Source organism: Doryrhamphus excisus, chromosome 4 (genome assembly GCF_030265055.1).
Source record: "Doryrhamphus excisus isolate RoL2022-K1 chromosome 4, RoL_Dexc_1.0, whole genome shotgun sequence".
NCBI lineage: Eukaryota > Metazoa > Chordata > Actinopteri > Syngnathiformes > Syngnathidae > Doryrhamphus > Doryrhamphus excisus.
Window position 1 is genome coordinate 24196048 of NC_080469.1, and position 18869 is coordinate 24214916.

The 18869-nt window shown below is 40.7% G+C and overlaps 5 protein-coding genes across 5 annotated transcripts; 1 reads left to right on the forward strand and 4 right to left on the reverse strand.

Moving 5' to 3' along the window:
• Nucleotides 1-222: 222 nt before the first annotated feature.
• LOC131128115 (gastrula zinc finger protein XlCGF28.1-like) lies at nt 223-3228 on the reverse strand. The gene is made up of 2 exons (XM_058070693.1): nt 2944-3228; nt 223-1625 (listed from the first exon to the last, which is right to left on the reverse strand). The coding sequence occupies exons 1-2, from the start codon at nt 3116-3118 to the stop codon at nt 391-393; spliced, it is 1410 nt and encodes a 469-aa protein (XP_057926676.1). The 5' UTR covers nt 3119-3228; the 3' UTR covers nt 223-390.
• Nucleotides 3229-3863: 635 nt separating this feature from the next.
• Nucleotides 3864-5426, reverse strand: LOC131127795 (protein GVQW3-like). The gene is given in 2 exon segments (XM_058070034.1): nt 3864-4564; nt 5321-5426. Coding segments are annotated over 2 exon segments (516 nt in total). The 3' UTR covers nt 3864-4154.
• LOC131128122 (oocyte zinc finger protein XlCOF6.1-like) lies at nt 4801-9265 on the reverse strand. The gene is made up of 2 exons (XM_058070705.1): nt 9012-9265; nt 4801-7138 (listed from the first exon to the last, which is right to left on the reverse strand). Exons 1-2 carry the CDS (start codon nt 9187-9189, stop codon nt 5997-5999), a joined length of 1320 nt encoding a protein of 439 aa, XP_057926688.1. The 5' UTR covers nt 9190-9265; the 3' UTR covers nt 4801-5996.
• Nucleotides 9266-10994: 1729 nt separating this feature from the next.
• On the reverse strand, nt 10995-13386 carry LOC131128129 (gastrula zinc finger protein XlCGF8.2DB-like). The gene is made up of 2 exons (XM_058070714.1): nt 12987-13386; nt 10995-12257 (listed from the first exon to the last, which is right to left on the reverse strand). Exons 1-2 carry the CDS (start codon nt 13138-13140, stop codon nt 11458-11460), a joined length of 954 nt encoding a protein of 317 aa, XP_057926697.1. The 5' UTR covers nt 13141-13386; the 3' UTR covers nt 10995-11457.
• A 108-nt stretch (nt 13387-13494) lies between these two features.
• On the forward strand, nt 13495-18742 carry LOC131128154 (zinc finger protein 135-like). Its single transcript, XM_058070750.1, has 2 exons — nt 13495-14242; nt 16383-18742. The coding sequence occupies exons 1-2, from the start codon at nt 13753-13755 to the stop codon at nt 18578-18580; spliced, it is 2688 nt and encodes an 895-aa protein (XP_057926733.1). The 5' UTR covers nt 13495-13752; the 3' UTR covers nt 18581-18742.
• The last annotated feature ends 127 nt before the right edge of the window (nt 18743-18869 follow it).

Here is an 18869-nt window from a genome sequence, read left to right on the forward strand (position 1 = left end):
GGGTATACATTATCTGCAAATAATTACAAAATAAATACAACAATAATGAACAAATCCAATACTATTATAATACGATGCTACAATATAATTACAATCAGTGTATTAAATATATATTATTTCAAAAATAGTTACCATCTTATCTGGAGCCTATCCCAGGTGAGAATTAAATAAATTAAACAAATGAATTAATCACAATTAATCACCATTTGCAACCATGTCCAAAATAGGCAATTTTCACTGGATTTTATTAACAGAACGATAAATGACAAGTTCATACATGTTGACCATACTGTAATTTTATTTACACTTCCAAGTGAAATGAACATTCAAATCAAGCTAAAACATACTTTGTTTCTTCAAAAAGTCAGGGGAATAAAAAAACAGGTATAATCAAGGTTCCTCCGTCGTGTGAGACTGCATGTGTGCACTCAAACGTTTCTTGAGATCAAAGCTTTTATCGCAAAGTGAGCAGCTAAAGGGTTTTTGTCCGGTGTGAGCCCACATGTGCACTCTCAAACGGTGCTTAGTAGGGAGACTTAGACCACAAACGGAGCAGCGAAAGGGCTTCTCTCCTGTGTGCGTCCTCATGTGAATCTTCAAATGACTAGAATACGAGAATATTTTACCGCAAACGGAACAGCTAAATGGCTTCTGTCCTCTGTGTGCCATCATGTGACTTTTCAAATGACTGGAATAGTTAAATATTTCACCACAAACCAAGCAGCTAAAAGGTTTCTCTCCTGTGTGTGTTCTCATGTGTATCTTCAAATGACTAGAACAAGGAAAGCTTTTGCCGCAAACTGAGCAGCTAAAGGGTTTCTCTCCGGTGTGTTTTCTCAAGTGCGAATCAAACTTGGCCAGAGTGGGAAAGCTTTTACCACAAATGGAGCAACCAAAAGACTTTTCGCCTTTGTGAATTTCCATATGGAATATCAGAGCAGCCCTGTGAAGGAATCTTTTGCCGCAAGCGGAGCAACTGAAAGGTATTCCAGTGTGTGTTTTCATATGTTGCGTCAGCTGATTCTTAAAGAAAAACTTTTCACTGCAAACTGCGCAGCTAAAACGTTTTTCTCCGTGGACGTTTCTCATGTGTGATGTCATACTGCTCTCCAGAGTGAAGCCTTTACCACAAACTGAGCAACTAAAAGGTTTCACTTCCGTGTGTTTGCGCATGTGACGGGTCAAGTCGCACACATAACTAAAGCTCTCGGCACAAACTGAGCAGTTGAACCGTTTTTTACTCGTCTTCTTCTTGGAGCGTTTGTTGTTGGTGTGAGTCCTCACGTGAGCTTCCCACTCTGTACCGCTGCTCAAAGGTTCCTGGTTGTAGTCCGAGTCTTCATCCTCAGGAGAGTGTGACGTTATGTCATCGCTGTCTGATAGCGGAGCTAAGAGGTTGTCTGCCTGTGGTTCGTCGGCATTTTCAATCTTCACAGAGATGACAGTCAACGGCACCTTGGCGGGGTCAGCCTCCTCCGGCCCGAGGAGAGGCTCTCCGTCCTGAGAGATCCAGAGTTCCTCCTCTTCGTCTTTAACGTGACGTAGCTGTGGATCATCCTGCTTCCAAGTGGAGCTCCCTGCCTGTGGTTGATGCTCTTCTCGAGGACCAAGCATCTGCTCAATGTCTGCAGGACACAAAGAGATGTTTTTCTGGAATTGGATTTAACCTTGTCTAAGGTTATTATAATCATATTTAATACAATTAAATACCAGAAGAGAAAATTATCATTTCAAACAGAAAAAAGCAGAGCCAATGACATGTTTTTCACATGACCAACATGGTCCATCGATAGTGTAGAAAAGTAGTCTCGAGTATAGCCATCGGACATACTCGGACCATCGGACATAGGTCGTCACTCAATATAACGGTCCGACACGCGGTGTCACCTTACAAAGAATGCTAAAATCATCACACAGCAAATTAACATTCAAATAATGGTAGTATACTGTAGGCTACAGGACAAGTACCAAATAAGACTTTGAAGTAACAAACAGCTATTTTAACTTTTACCCATTTCTTAAAACTGTTAAAGCTGCACGTGATTGGTCAAAATGTGCTGGGGGGGGGGGGGGGGGGTTACACTGCACTAATGAGCAATAACCGTTAGCTGGATGCTACTTTTTCCTTTCAGTTTTGCACATTTTCTGTGTAAATGCAATATTTTCATAATTAAAACAGAGGTAAGCCTGTTTTTAAACATTATTAGAGCCCCCTAGTCATGAAATAACACCCCTATAGTCACCTTTACTGCCGTATTCCCCGATAGAGTAAATACAAGAAAAGAAAAGAAGCCACTGAAGACATAAACAAGACATATTTAGCTGTGTGGTGTCTTGTTGATGTTGTGGTGTTTCACTGTAGATGGATGCAAATGTCAAAATAACGCAACTTGTTGTCTAATCAAGATGGGTCTTTGTTTTTGTGTTTTAGAATTCATTTTTGTAGCTATCTGTCTATTAGCATATAAATGAAGCTGTACAAATAGTAAACATGTGATATCGTTATATTTAACCAATTTATTTTACACATTAAATCATTAAAAACTCCGAGGAGCCGTTTGGGAGCCAAAAGAGCTGCCTCTTTTAGACGGCAGAACTAAAAGAGTCGGTTCTCTACATACACCGAACTTCCCATCACTTCCGGGTTTAAATGAGTACCCGGCTCACTTCAGTGAGTGACTCATAAGAACTCAAGTCAGTAAAAAGAATCGATTTTCCCACCTCTATATAATATAACACATAAAACGTGTGTTTAAAGATCCTTAGACCATGCAAACATACATTTAATGTGTGTCACAATCTGATACACATCAACAGTGTGCATTGGCGGCCATCTTGGTTTGAATATTAACACCAACTATAAAACACCGCGATTATGTCTTCCGGGCTCTTCATATGATAAGTAAGATAATAAGTAGAAGGTTCGCGAACACGTAAAAATACCTTCAGTGCCTCGCACAGTGTGCGTCTTGCCAGCAGCCTCCAATTGTTGTTGTCGTTCCTTCTCCAATCTTGTTCGAGAAAGTTCGTCCTCGTACGAAGCTATCGTTCTTTCAAACAGCTCAAATATTTCATCAGCCGCCGCCATTAGTCTCTCCCTTATTATATCTTTCAACATTTTCTGCCTTTAATCCGACGGTACGTCGTCGCACTCGCTGTTGCTAACCTCCGTCTTGCTAACTTCTGCCTTGTTTTTGCTCTTCTGCGGTTTACGGCAGTTACCGTATTAATGACGTCACGCCGCCGCCATCTTAGGACGGTATTGAAGACCGCACAAAATGGGAGAACGCCGTGTCTTTCTCCATAACAGTGTCGAGGTAGAAAGCGTATGTTAATATTCTTTGAATGTTTCTTTGTTATGACGTGATGACTGCAGGGGTGTCATTTGTAGCTAAAGGTATTTTATTCCGTTTCGTTTTGAATGTCGTGATAATGTTTGGAAAGTGTGGCAGGCACAATTGTTTCCATCCAACGTGAAGCATCGTAGAGAAAATGACAAAATAAATTGCATTTTGGAATTATTAAAATCACTAGTAGGAGGTTTATACTGTCTAAATGCAGTATTTACTTGATTATACAGTATCAGCATTCCTTCATAGTTTATTTTACATTCTCAAAATGACTCCGTCTCTGCAGGTGTCTATTCAAAGAGGATCTGCAAGAACATTTATGACCACAGAATGAGCAATTAAAATGTTTTTCTCCCGTGTGCGTTCTCGTGTGACTATTTAAAGTGGACCTCCGAGAAAAGGCGTCGCCACAAACTGAGCAACAGAAAGGTTTTTCTCCAGTGTGTCTCCTCGTGTGTCGATTTAAGGAGGCCGCCTGAGCAAACTGAGCAACGGAAAGGTTTCTCTCCCGTGTGTGTTCTCATGTGCCTATTCACAGACGACATTTGGGAGAACGCCACGCCACAAACTGAGCACCTAAACGTGTTTTTTCTCCTGTGTGTGTCGTCATGTGACAGGAATTCGCAGTGAACGACTCCCCTCACGTCGAAGAACGCAACCAACAGGAGTTTGATTTTGGACACTCTTGCTTTCTTCGGCCTTGGCGACGTCGGACTCTCGGACTCTTCCACCGAAGACTCTGGTGTTTGGTTTCCGGGTCGTACTTGAAGATCCATGACTCGTCCTAGCAAGGCCGCTTCGGTTTCAAGACGCTGCAGGATGTCCTGACACATTGTGGTCGGCGTTCTGTACTTTGGGCACCATCTTTGCGCAGACTTTCTTCGGCGACGATCTTCCAGACGTTGTCACGGTTGTCATGCCTAGCTCGTTGGCGATGAGTCGAACGCTCAAGCGACGATCGATGCGCAACATCCGCCTGACACGCTCAACGCTGGCATTGGTCCTGCTCGTGGTGGGGCGTCCGCTCCTGGGGTTGTCTTCCACGTCCTCTCGTCCCTCTCTGAACCTTTTTCACTACTCAAAAACACACAAGCGTGACATGGTCTCGTGTCCGTATGCTTGCTGTAGCAACGCCAGCGCTTCCGATGCCGTTTTCCCCAACCGGACCAGAAACTTCAGATTTATTCGTTGCTCCGTTCCGGTTGCTTGAAGACCTGAAAGAGAGCATATGTACGATATATAAAAGCATGTGGATAAAACCTCAATGTTCTGCAGTCCGAGAGAACCTTCCGGACCCCTCCCGTAATACGGTTTCTCTGGTCCGAATCGGTTACTTTCCTCTTGGTTTGATTCCGTTTGTGCTCAGGCAAATCAAAACACAGAAGACATGTGACGTTGTTCTCTTCCCTTATTGGTCAAACAGCATTATAAACACAACACCGTCTTTGTTTCAAAACTTTAATGAGGATATGGCGAATACGAACAAGCTACAATACACAATACACAGGACTTGACTCATATTGGTAAATATATGTACAGTTAATTACTCGTTGGTTATTAAAGAGTAAATACTAACACAGAGGTGGTTAAGGCACAACGACTTACAAGGACATTTGAAATAGAATAAACCTTTACTATCGGATTTGTCCCTCAAGGGGGAAATGAAGGACACTGATGGAATAAACCAGAAACGTCTCCTGGATGCGTCCATGTGCTGCCATGAACCGTTCGTAGAAGGAATTGAATCGATCGCAACTGGGCTTTTCCGGTTGTCTTAGTAGACGTTTAACCTTTTGTATGACCAGGCTTCAATAGTCCTGCTTTAAAGACTAGATAGGACAGTTCGAGTCCGAGAAATGACGATCGTTCGGATAAAACGGAATGAGGCCACGACAAGCCAATAATAGTCGTTTGGGTGGTATTAGCTTCGTTAGCATGCAATTAAGATGTAACGGGGGTCATGAACGCACCTGAAATCAAGATGGCCGTGTCTTCTTTATTAGTTAGAGGCTGAATGATTAAATCTTTTGGGAAGGGGAGCAACGACAGGTTTCCCTCAATTCTCTTTCGAACCATGTGTACATCTTATAGGGCAGTGATTCCCAAAATGTGGGCCGCGGCCCTGTGCTGGGCTGTGGTGGCACTGCAGGTGGGCCATGAGAAGTCATTAAAGATATTATTCATTTTTGCAAATATAATAATATAATAAATATATTATATATAATAATTATTAATAATATTATTACATAAGTATTAATATTATTATTAAATAATTATTTTTATTTTATTATTAATAATAATATTTTTAAAATAATTATTTTTATTTTAATATTATTAATATTTTTTAAATAATTATTTTTATTTTATTATTAATAATATTTTAGTGTGTCTCACCTAGTCTTGAGGCGTAACATCTTCAAAGACAACTTGAGCAACGCCCTGAGATACAATGACCTGGATAAATGGGAATATTCACAGGCAAACCCTATTTTTCTACTGAACCCTCAAATGCTACCTCCGGGAGTCAATATAAGCTAGCTCAATAGGTAGCCGACAACCACAGACATTGGTTCCACTGTTTGTTTTTATCTTGCAACCAACATGATACAGGCGTTAATTGGAGCAACTGCGGTATCGGAATAGAACTTAACAACTAAAGGAATTCTCTCCTGTGTGCGTTCTCATGTGTCGCACCAAATTCCCTTTTTGGGAGCATCTTTTACCACAAACCGGGCAACTAAAAGGTTTTTCTCCCGTGTGCGTTTTCATGTGTTCCACCATGAAGATCTTTCGAGAGAATCTCTTATCGCACACTGAACAACTGAAAGGTTTTTCCCCCGTGTGCGTTTTCATGTGCGATACCATGAACATCTTTCGAGAGAACCGTTTGCCGCACAGCGGGCAACCGAAGGGTTTCTCCCCCGTGTGCGTTCTCATGTGTAATATCACGTAATCTTTTCGAGAGAAACTTTTACCACAAACGGAACAACTAAAGCCTTTTTCACCCGTGTGTGTCAGCATGTGAACGTTTAAAGAAACCTTCTGGGCGAATTTCCCGCCACAAACGGAGCAACTAAAAGGTTTGTCGCCCGTGTGTGTTCTCATATGTCGATTCAAATTGCACCTCTGCGCAAACGTGTCGCCGCAGACTGAGCAACAAAAGGGTTTTTCGCCTGTGTGCGTTCTCATGTGCGATGCCAGAATTGGTCTGTCGGCGTAAATTTTCCCACAAACTGAACAAGTGTAGGGTTTTTCTCCTGTGTGGGTTCTCATGTGCCTCGTCAAATTGCACTTCTGAGCAAATGTATCGCCGCAAACCGAACAATTAAAGGGTTTTTCGCCCGTGTGCGTCCGCATGTGTTGATTGTAAGCGCTCCTGAAAGTGAAGGGTTTCGAACACACCGTGCAGGTGAATCGTTCCTTTCCCGTCTCCTTTTCAGAGCATTCCGAGTGTTTGCTGACAGTGCGAGTCCTCATATCACCTTCGCAGTCTCTATCGGTGGCCACGCCTCCATGGGTGATGACCCGGGCGTCGGTCTCGCTATCTGAAAGCGGAGCTAAGAAGTTGTCCGCTTCGGGTTCGTCTTCATCGTCTTCGGTCTTCACGGACACGACAGTGAGATCAGCATCCTCCATCCCTTGAAGGCTCTCCCCCTCCTGAGTGATCCAGAGTTCCTCTTCTTCTTCTTTAACGTGGGGGGACTGCGGCGCCTCCTGCTCGAAAGTGGAGCTCTCCTCCTGCGGCTGAGGGGGACCATCTTCTTGACGGTCAATCATCTGCTGGACGTCTGAAGGACACAAACATTATATAGTGTCATTCACATGGTTGTATCAAAGCAATTTAGTCCAAAAGATCCGGGTTTGTTTTAACTCATAGTTTATGCTTCTGGTCTGGTTTCTTTCACGTGACATCGTATCGGTGTTTTGGAAACATGGGAAGTGAGACCAGTGTCAACACAAACTACCACAACAGACCAAAACACCGGGTATGATGTCACCAAATGTGAGCGTAACCAGGCAATGGATGGATAGCAACACCCTGAACACACCAAAAAAAAAAAAAAAAACATACAAGACATATTGTGTGTCAGAAAGAACATTATGGTAATGGTTTAATTTCATTTGAACGTGCATCAGATTACACTTGAGTGCATCCCATAATCAGTTCCCAGTTCCACATGTCCAAAAGGATTAGGAAGAAGCAAAGCTTATTAAATCCTACCCCTCCATCTGGTACTTTTACAATCACTAACTGTTACATTTGTTCACTTCCTGCTTTCCTAATATAGTTTAATATTTTTTTTTTTTGTCACGTACCATACATGGTGATATGAGCATCCAATGCCATAATGTGTACCATAGTAAGTGTCAATATAATGATATATATAGCACATCATGACTGGTTCAAGACTATTCATCCTTGTATTTAGCAAACATCAACTGCTTGTATTGTTTCTTGAATTGGCTCATCGTTGTGCATTGTTTGATTTCCTTACTCAATCCATTCCATAGTTTGATTCCACATACTGAAATGCTATGGCTAGCATAACGTAGTCCTAGCATAGAAGTGTTTCAAATGTACTTTTTCCCTGAGATCATATTTCTCCTCTCTTGTAGATTAGTATTGAATGACATTTTTAGCTAATTGGTTATTTTTAGCCTTGTGCATTATTTTAGCTGTTTGAAGATGAACTATATCAGCAAGTTGAAGTATTTGTCATTTTAGAAATAAGCAGTTAGTATCTTCTCTGCATTATGAATTATCCTTACTGACCTTTTTTGCAGTACATTTAGCGAGTGCTAAGATTGCTTTTATAGTTATTAGCCCATATTTCCACACAATAAGTAAGATATGGTAGAACCAGAGAGCAATAAAGAGTGTGGAGTGATTTCTGATTGAGAACAAATTTTGCTTTGTTCAATATTGAAATATTTCTGGCCACCTTATGTTGTATTATAGTCAATTAGTTGACAAAAAGGAGCAACTTTGAGCATTCTAAAAAGTTCTAATCAACAATTCTAAGACTATCATAATGATAAAATAAAATAAATTCAAATTCAAATTGGTTTTGAATTGGGTCAAAAGCTACCGAGCTAACAGGAAGCAATATGTGAAGACAGGAAGATACACATCGGCAAGTCTAAATATAACATGTGGCGTACCCCAGGGGTCAATGCTGGGACCAAAACTGTTCAAGTTGAATATTAATGGCATCTGTAAGGTGACAAAAGATCTAAACAGATTATGATTGAACCTAAGTAAAACTAAAATAATGATATTTTTCTAACAGTAGACACAATACGCAAGCAAAAATACATAACCAAATGATGTATTCCATTGGAAATTGTGTAAATTTGGTTTGATTGTTTAGGTCCTGCGTTCAAACTTGACCAACCTAACCGTACTAATTATTAATTAATTACTAATTGTAATAATATTTTAAAAAATTAATAAATATAACTAATATACATTACAATGTGTCAGCCTGTCGTCAAAAATAATCAAAAAATGAAGGTTAAATTCTATGGTCCCATTACCGTACATACAAAATATTGTAAATTTACTAGTGTAGCGTAAAATCTGTGGGAATTTTAGCAAGTCCATATGGTTTTTAAACGTGTTAAAATAAAAGTAGACCGTTAGCGAACACGTTAGCGTACCTTCGACGTGTAGCATACTCCGACTCAAATAAATAGCCTCCAGCTGTTGTCGATGCTGCTCCTTCTCTTCTCTTGCTCGAGACAATTCCTCCTCGTACGACGCTATGGTTCTTTCAAACATCGCGAATATTTCGTCGGCTGCCGCGATTAGTCTCTGCCTGATCAGATATTTCAACATTTTAGATGTTTGGAACTTGATTATCCTTCTTCGCCTCCTCGCTTTGTCTCGCGACAGGCTCGACGCTTTGCTAACTTCCGGGTTTCTCGTCTTCGGTGACTGCTTTACGGCAGCCAAAAGACACCCAAGACGCCACACAGCTGCCATCTTGCGGCGGTATTAAAGACGAAGAAATACGAAGAAATAAACCGTAAGGCTGATACAATCACTTGTACAAATATTTAAACAAGTACTAATATTTGTCAGCGAAAGTATAGTTTAATTAATACTTGTAGAGTCTGTCTGTTAAATTTTATGCTACTATAATGACCTGATTTTTCCTTGCAATATTATGTTATTCTTGGAATAACTTCCTTGTTTTCCGCTTAATATTTTCACTTTATTCTTGGAAAATTATTAGTGATTTTTTCCATTTAGCTGTTTTTTTTTTAGAACATTTTTAGAAAACAGCCAGGGGTCACAAAAGGCTCCTGGAATGCCTGTTTTGTGTGTCTGTCTGTTCAATTTTATGCTACGAGAATGAACAGATTTTTTCCTTGCAATATTATGTTATTCTTGGAATAACTTTCTTTTTTTTCTCTTAATATTTTAACTTTATTTTTTTTAAATTATTGCTGATTTTTCCATTTAGCTGTTTTTTTTAGAACATTTTTACGGCACTCTCTCTAACGTCATTAATGAACAGCAGCGGGCCCACCCTGATGGCGTTCATATTATAGCTGGGGACTTTAATAAGGCCAATTTAAAGACTGTACTCCCAAAGTTTCAATAGCATGTCAAGATGCCCAACACGAGGAGGAAACGCTCTTGATCATGTGTACTTAAACATAAAGCACGACTACAGAGCAACACCCCTCCCCCACCTCGGACAGTCAGACAGTCAGACCATCTGTCCCTGCTGCTCACTCCTGCATACACCCCCCCTCAGACGCAGATCCAGACCCACTAAAAAGATTATCACCACATGGCCTGATAATGCACTCGGTGAACTTCAGGACTGCCTCCAACACGCAGACTGGGATCTATTTCAACACCAGGAAACAAAAACTGGACACCCTAGGCCTCCCTCCCCTCACATGCAGATGGATCAAGGACTTTTTGACCAACAGACCCCAGACTGTGAGACTCGGCCCCCACCTTTCCGCCACCCGCAGTCTGAGCACCGGACAGATCACCACAAGGCTGCGTGCTTAGCACCCTCTTGTACCCCCCCCGAAAGGAGAAACTCTCCAATTTTGTTGTACATCTTACATAATGACAATAAAGGCCATTCCATTCCATTCCAAAACAGCCAGGGGTCACAAAAGGCTCCTGGAATGCCTGTTTTGTTTGTCTGTCTGTCTGTTCAATTTTATGCTACTAAAATGACCTCATTTTTTCCTTGCAATATTACATTATTCTTGGAATAACTTCCTTTTTTCCCCCTTAATATTTTCACTTTATTCTTGGAAAATTATTGCAGATTTTTCCATTTAGCTGTTTTTTTAAATAACATTTTTAGAAAACAGCCAGGGGTCGCAAAAGGCTCCTGGAATGCCTGTTTTGTTTGTTTGTCTGTTCAATTTTATGCTACTAGAATGACCAGATTTTTTCCTTGCAATATTACATTATTCTTGGAATAACTTCCTTTTTCCCCCTTAATATTTTCACTTTATTCTTGGAAAATTATTACTGATTTTTCCATTTAGAACATTTTTAGAAAACAGCCAGGGGTTTTTATGCCTTTTTTTTTAATGATTTAAACAATTTTCAGTAGCATGAACTTGAAGTCGTTCAAGTCCAATGGCTAGCTTGACATGGTACAAAGCTAAGTGTGGAAGTGGTTTAGAACCTGAACATATATTCCCCGGGAGCCATTGCTCGGTGCTAACACGGTAAGATCTTCGACAAACGGCAAAGCCCAAGCAACACCCATATACATAAGGAAGCCGCAAATGGCCCTGGGGCTGTACTTTGGACACCCCTGGTCTAGTGAACCCCGCCATTCTTACAAACTGATACCTATGGGTTCTACTACTTCCTGGATAGTAAAAAACTTTACTAGGAAACACGCCACACTCGGAGAAAGAGGTGAGTTATGAAACAATATTTTGTTAGAATAGATTTTATTCTCTGTATATGTTGTTTTTAAATAATAAAAATAAGTGATTAAAGTCCAGATGAATGATTTTCAAATGTTCCATTCTTCTCTGTCAAAGTGCGGTGCCGCACAAATGTTTTAGCACAAATTATGTAGCGCACATGAGAGGAAACAAACAAACTGAACAACTAAAGCGTTTTTTCTCCGATGTGCGTTCTTTGGTGTCTAATCAGAGACGCCTTGACAGCCAAGCCTTTGCCACAAATTGAGCAAATGAAAGGTTTCTCTCCGGTGTGTGTTCTCATGTGCTTCACCATATACGACTTGTGAGAGAATCTTTTGCCGCAAACCGAGCAACTGAAGGGTTTTTCTCCCGTGTGCGTCCTCTGGTGCACAATCAGCGAGACCTTCCTTATGAACGTCTCGTCACATATTGAGCAGCTGAAGGGTTTCTCACCCGTGTGTATTCTCATGTGTGATTCCATATTGCCCTTATGATTGAATCCTTTGCCGCAAGTTGAGCATCTGAAGGGTTTTTCCCCCGTGTGCGTTCGCATGTGTGACAGCATGTGAAACTTTCGAGAGAATCTCTTTGCGCAAATCGAACAACTGAAGGGCTTTTCCCCCGTGTGTGTTCTCATGTGTCGCGTCACGGCAGTCTTATCAGAAAAGCTTTTCGCACAAAACGAGCAGCTAAAACATTCTCGAGGTGTCTTGTTTTCAGAGTATTCCGAGTGTTTGTTGTCCAATTCGCAGTCTGTGTCGCTGCTCAAATGTTCCTGGGTGTCGTCCTCGAGCGAGTACGGTTCGTCGTCTCTGTCGGCTAGTGGAGCGTAGCGGTTGTCTTCGTCTTCTTCAGTCTTCACAGAGACAACAGTCAGTGGCAGCTTGGTGAGATTATCATCCACCGGCCCGAGAAGACAATCCCGCTCCTGAGTGGTCCAGAGGTCCTCCTCTTCCTCTTTAACATGACGGGGCTGCTTGTTGTCTGCAGGACACCAACACACTTTAGCTCAGACATGTCAAATATTTTAACGTCAAGAAAACAAATCAGTATTAAATCATAAGAAATATATTCTTATAAAACTAGCACATAATTGTGATGAACTATGCATGCTATAATTAAAAAAACTTTATCGCTGAGAAGGTAGCAACTCCAAAGCAGATCCCTGAGCCATCTTCCTGTCTTTGGATGTAATAATGGAAAGTTCGGGTCTTTTAAGGGATCTGGTTGTGCCTCCCAAATGTTTGAATCTTTGTTGAATATAATGCTTTCTTACCAAAATTTTTAATTGTAAAAGTTTCTAAGCTAAACAACACAACATCATCAAGATATTGTACATTTTGACCGATTACGTACAGCTTGAACAGAAAAAACACGAGTAAGACGAGTGGTTCATTTGAAAGGGGCGGATTGTGCGCGAACGACCCATTACGAGTTCGTTGGAAAATCAACATGGCTGTCATCCGTTTTGTTGACATGACGCAATTGTGTTAAAAAAAGTTAATGTATCTTATTTATTTAATAGCTTTGTCATTGGCTTTAATACAACAGTTCTAGCTGTACTTCCGGTGGTGTAAATATCTGCTCATGTGACTTATTGTGACGTTTAATGGTTGATTAGTCTCACTCACAACTAAAAATTGACCTTCTGGGGGAGCACATACTTTTCCCGAAAATGTATATGTGGAAAAAATAAAAGGATAGCGAAAATACCTTCGGTTTGTGGCACAATTTGTTGCCGACGTCGCGCCTTTTCGTCTCTTGTTCGAGAAAGTTCCTCCTCGTACGACGCTATCGTTCGTTCAAACAGCGCGAATATTTCATCAGCTGCCGCCATTAGTCTCTCCCTTATCAACTCCTTCAACATTTTTGATGTTGTTTTTCAGCACTACACACCAAACACACGGAAGAAGCGTTGCTAACTTTCGCTTTTGCCCCCTTCGCGTCGTCTAACTTCCGCATTTCCGTCTCCGGTAGTTGTTTTACGGCAGCTAAAGCATGAATGACGACACGAGGCTGCCATCTTGGGGCGGTATTGAAGACAACGCTCGATTTTGCAGAATTATGATAATTTCATGAGAAACGTCCACCATTAGAGTAATTTATGGTATATGGTACAACAAGGGGAAAAGGGGGGATAGTGGATCAGACAATATAAATGGAGGAACTACTAGAAACATTATGCATATAGCCTGTACGTCATATCAATCATTCCCATCCAGAGGGTGGCGGTAGAGCACTGTTGTAGTCCGCATCCGCCGTTAAACGACAACGAAGAAGAAACAGAGCGGAAGAGGCCTCCTGGGCGGCTGTGGCTTTCCCGACAGTCATTGACGATAAAACATTTATATAGATTAACAGTAAATAGAGCAACGAACAGCTCAGAAGTCGACTTATTTAAAAATGCTATATATAAGTTGATTACATAGCATTGTGGTGCTATCGGAAGTGAAGATTGAAGATGGAAACGAAATAGAAGATGGAGCACTGCTATGCTAAGATGGCGGCGTCCAGTCAAAGAGAAGGTGGGAGAGAATCAGTGCCATCAATTCCCAGCAAATCACAAACGGAGAAAAAGCCAAATAATAACATTGAGCGAGGTGACATTTCCAACGACGTCCTTTTGGAGGCTACCTTAAACACAGTAAGGAGAGATGATGAGAACCTGGTCGAGCAAGTCAAACAAAGACCCGCCATGATTGTTCGCTTGGCGAAGCCAGCGGAGTTCACAGGATGCGATCGACAAAAAATGAAGAAACAGGAGGAACAAAATAACCGTCCGTGTCAAGAGAATGAGTCCAAAGACGAGATTAGTAGGACTAAGAGCTCTGCAGTGTGTAAAGAGAACACTAGGCTTGCTAGGATCTTTCCACAAAAGGATTTGGAGGCGAGCAATAAACTGTTGCTGATAATTGAACAAGCAAGAAAGGCTGGGAAACTACCCTACGTCAACGTCCAGAGGACTGGAGGTAATTACGAGCATGATTACTGTGAATATGTGTGAAGTTTGGGGCTTTTTAAGTTTCGAAGAAATTAATTCGAGGCTAACTGGTTAGCTAGCTATCTTGCTTATCTTAGGCTGATACTACTCTTTAGTAGTATGCGGTGTGTTTACACTGGCGGTATGCGAGAAGTTCCCGGATGCATACATACAACGCGACGTGACGTCACCGCGAAAAAAACGTTAGCTGAACACTTTAAGCAGCAGCATGGACCAAACGGCGATGTCAAGCAGGATATATTGCGAGTTGGTTCGCTTCGGGTTTTCAAAGTAAAAGCAGTGATTTATCACTATGTTTTTTTTTTGTATGAGAAAAGTAAGGCAGTGTTTTATTTTGTGAAAAATAACCGAAAGTGCGTTGCTCTGATGATGTCTGGTGATGTCAAAATAACGAGATAGAAAGTCGAAATTATGAGATAGAAAGTCATAATAATGAGATTAAAAGTCGAAATAACAAGATAGAAAATCATAATAACGAGCTAAAAAGTCAAAATAATGAGCTAAAAAGTCAAAATTTCAAGATAAAGTCAAAACTACGAGATAAAAAGTAAAAACTACGAGATAAAAAGTCAAAATTATGAGATAAAAAGTTGAAATTATGAGATAGAACGTCATAATGAGAGAAAAAGTCCAAATAATGAGATAAAAAGTTGAAATTCTGAGATAAAAAGTCCAAATAATGAGATAGAAAGTCAAAATTGAGATAGAAAGTAATAATAATGAGATTAAGTCGAAACGAGATAGAAAATCATAACGAGATAAAAAGTCGAAATAACGAGCTAAAAAGTCTAAATTTCAAGATAAAAAGTCAAAACTACGAGATAAAAAGTCAAAACTACGAGATAAAAAGTCAAAACTACGAATTAAAAAGTCAAAACTACGAGATAAAAAGTCAAAACTACGAGATAAAAAGTCAAAACTACGAATTAAAAAGTCAAAACTACGAGATAAAAAGTCAAAACTACGAGATAAAAAGTCAAAACTACGAGATAAAAAGTCAAAACTACGAATTAAAAAGTCAAAACTACGAGATAAAAAGTCAAAATTATGAGATAGAACGTCATAATGAGAGAAAAAGTCAAAATAATGAGATAAAAAGTTGAAATTCTGAGATAAAAAGTCCAAATAACGAGATAGAAAGTCAAAATTATGAGATAGAAAGTAATAATAATGAGATTAAAAGTCGAAACAACGAGATAGAAAATCATAATAACGAGATAAAAAGTCGAAATAACGAGATCAAAAGTCTAAATTTCAAGATAAAGTCAAAACTACAAGATAAAAAGTTGAAATTACGAGATAAAAAGTTGAAATTATGAGATAGAACGTCATAATGAGAGAAAAAGTCAAAATAACAAGATAAAAAGTTGAAATTCTGAGATAGAAAGTCGAAATAACGAGATAGAAAGTCGAAATTATGAGATAGAAACTCAAAATAAGAAGATAAAAAGTTGAAATAAGAAGATAAAAAGTCAAAATAAGAAGATAGAAAGTCAAAATTATGACTTGGAAAGTCATAATAACGAGATAGAAACTCAAAATAACAAGATAAAAAGTTGAGATGTTTCATTGTTTAGCTAATATTGTCCTCATTTATTGTACTGGTTAAATTTACAGCAAACGCAGTTTAGTTTCAAATGGGAACTATTATACTCATTTCCGGGCCTTTGTATTGAGTTGTGGACTCCTGTAGAGCAGCTACACACAATAACCCACACAGAAAGCTTTCTAGATCTTCCAGACTCTGCACCTCTTCCTAACCCTAACACAAATCCTTCAGTTTCCTGCCCCCCGCTTAAACGGTCTGTGTCATTTACTCCACCGAACCGCCGCCGAACCCTTCAGATAAACAAAATGAACTATTTTTCCAGAGTTTGATGCCATCCAACTGTGATGTGATGTCACAGAGAGGCGGAATTCCTTATATGGTTCATAGTTAGGAAGCAATCACAGCGGAGTGGGCATGCCTGGAAGGGATCCGTGGGTAGAATAAATGAAAACATAGAGGTATAGGTGCAGATTCTAGAAAATCTAAAAATCTATGCGGTTTATTCTATAAGACCAGTTCAAGGATCATGTCTAATCTGAACTGTGTTTGTGTCCTGCAGACGTCCAGCAGCCGAACGGTTCTCAAGAAGAACGTCCCACTGCGTTGTGCTCCACTGTGAAGGAGGAGGATCCACAGCCGGTCCACGTTAAAAAGGAAGAGGAGGAGCCACAACCACTCCACATTAAAGAGGAAGAGGAGGAACTCTGGATCACTCCGGAGGGAAAGTGTCTTCTCGGGCGGCAGAAGGCAGATCCCACCAATCTGCCACTAACTGGTTTCTCGGTGAAGACCGAAGACCTTGAAGACAAACCACCTGAGTCCTTAAGTCGGGTGTGCACTTCCGAGGTCCAGCAGCTGATAGGTCAGGGGAGCTCCACTTTAAAGCAGGAAGATGGACAGTCTCCTCACATTAAAGAGGAAGAGGAGGAACTCTGGATCACTCAGGAGCGAGAGTGTCTTCTACGTCTCAAGAAGGCCGATCTCACCAAATGGCCGCTGACTGTTGTCACCGTGAAGAACGAAGACCATGAAGACAAACCACCCGAGTCCTCACAGCTTCATCACATTCCAAGTGAGGAGAACAGAGGGGCGGAGCCTCCGAGCAGCATCTCACCACAACACATGACAACAGAAGCCGATGGAGACCGCCGCGGAGCACCACAAACAGAAAACCTCTTAGCTCCGCTATCAGATAGCGACGCTGAAAACGGGGACGACACCCAAGAACCTTTGAGCAGGATTACGGACTGGGAAGGCGGTACGAGGACTCCCACTGACAACAGCTTTGAATGGTTTAAAAAGGAGACGGTTAAAAAACCAATTACCTGCTCAGTTTGTGCTAAAAGCTTTTCTTATAAGAGCCGCTTGATTCGACACATGTGGACACACACTGGAGAGAAACCTTTCATTTGCTCCATTTGTGCTAAGAGCTTTTCTTTTCAGTGTGATTTGACTCGACACATGCTGACGCACACAGGAGAAAAACCCTTCAGTTGCTCATTATGTGTGAAAAGCTTTTCTTCAAAGTGGCGTTTGACTGAACACGTGCTGACGCACACGGGAGAAAAACCTTTTGCTTGTTCTGTCTGCGGACAAAGATTCTTCCGAAAGTCCCGAATGGTGTCACACATGAGAAAGCACACTGGAGAAAAAGTAGAAAAAAGTTTTCTTTGCTCGGTTTGTGCTAAAACCTTTTCCAATAAGTGTAATTTGACTCGACACATGGTGACACACACGGGAGAAAAATCCTTCTTTTGCTCAGTTTGTGGGAAAAGCTTTTCTTTCAAAGGCGATCTGACTCGACATATCCTGACACACACAGGAGAAAAACCCTTTAGCTGCTCATGTTGTGTGAAACGCTTTTCCTCGAAGGGTCATTTGAATCGACACATGCGTACGCACACAGGAGAAAAACGCTTCGGCTGCTCATGTTGTTTGAAGCGCTTTTCTTCGAGGGATCATTTGACTCGACACATGCTTACGCACACAGGAGAAAAACCATTTGATTGTTCCGTTTGTGGTAAAAGATTCTGTCAAAAGTCGCAAATTGTGTCACACATGAAATCGCACAGCGGAGAACAACCATTTGGTTGCTCAGTTTGCGCTGAAAGATTTTCCTTAAAGTGTGATTTGACACGACACATGCTGACGCACACAAAAGAAAAATCTTTTAGTTGCTCGGTTTGTGCGAAAAGATTTGCTTTTAAGTGTCTTTTGACTCAACACATGCGGACGCACACGGGAGATAAACGCTTCAGTTGCTCCGTTTGCGGGAAAAGATTTGCCTTTAAGTGTCTTCTGACTCAACACATGCTGACTCACACAGGAGAGAAACCGTACAGTTGCTCGGATTGCGCTAAAAGTTTCTACTATAAGGGGGATTTAAAGCGCCACATGCTGACGCACACTGGCGAAAAACCCTTCAGTTGCTCAGTTTGTGCGAAAAGCTTCTCTTTGAACTGTCTCTTGACTCGACACATGCTGACGCACACAGGTGAGAAACCTTTTCAGTGCTCTGTTTGCGGTAAAAGCTTTGCTTTCAAACACCATTTGACTTATCACATGCCGACGCACACAGGAGTAAAACCTTTCGGGTGCTCTGTTTGCGGTCAACGGTTCCCTCGTAAGTCGCTAATGGTATCGCACATGAAAAAACACACAGAAAAACCCTTTAGTTGCTCAGTTTGTGCTCAAAGGTTCTCTCAGAAGTCACACATGGTGTCACACATGAGAACGCACAGAAGAAAAACCTTTTAGTTGCTCAGTGCCAAAGTATAATACAACTGTATAGAAATGTAATGATGAATAATGATGGTAGAATGAAACATATATGACTTGGTATATTATTGCAAATGTTTAGAAGACAATGTACATGTATGAGGACGTCAATAAAAAGCTGTGACTAACTTTTGATGTAGCAAAGATTTACAGGACCTTTCCAGAGATGGGTCTGTGATATGAGACCAGCATTTAACTTTACTAAAAGTACAATGAAAAAATATGTATTTTATTTGTTAATATGTAACAATAATAACAATAATGTAAC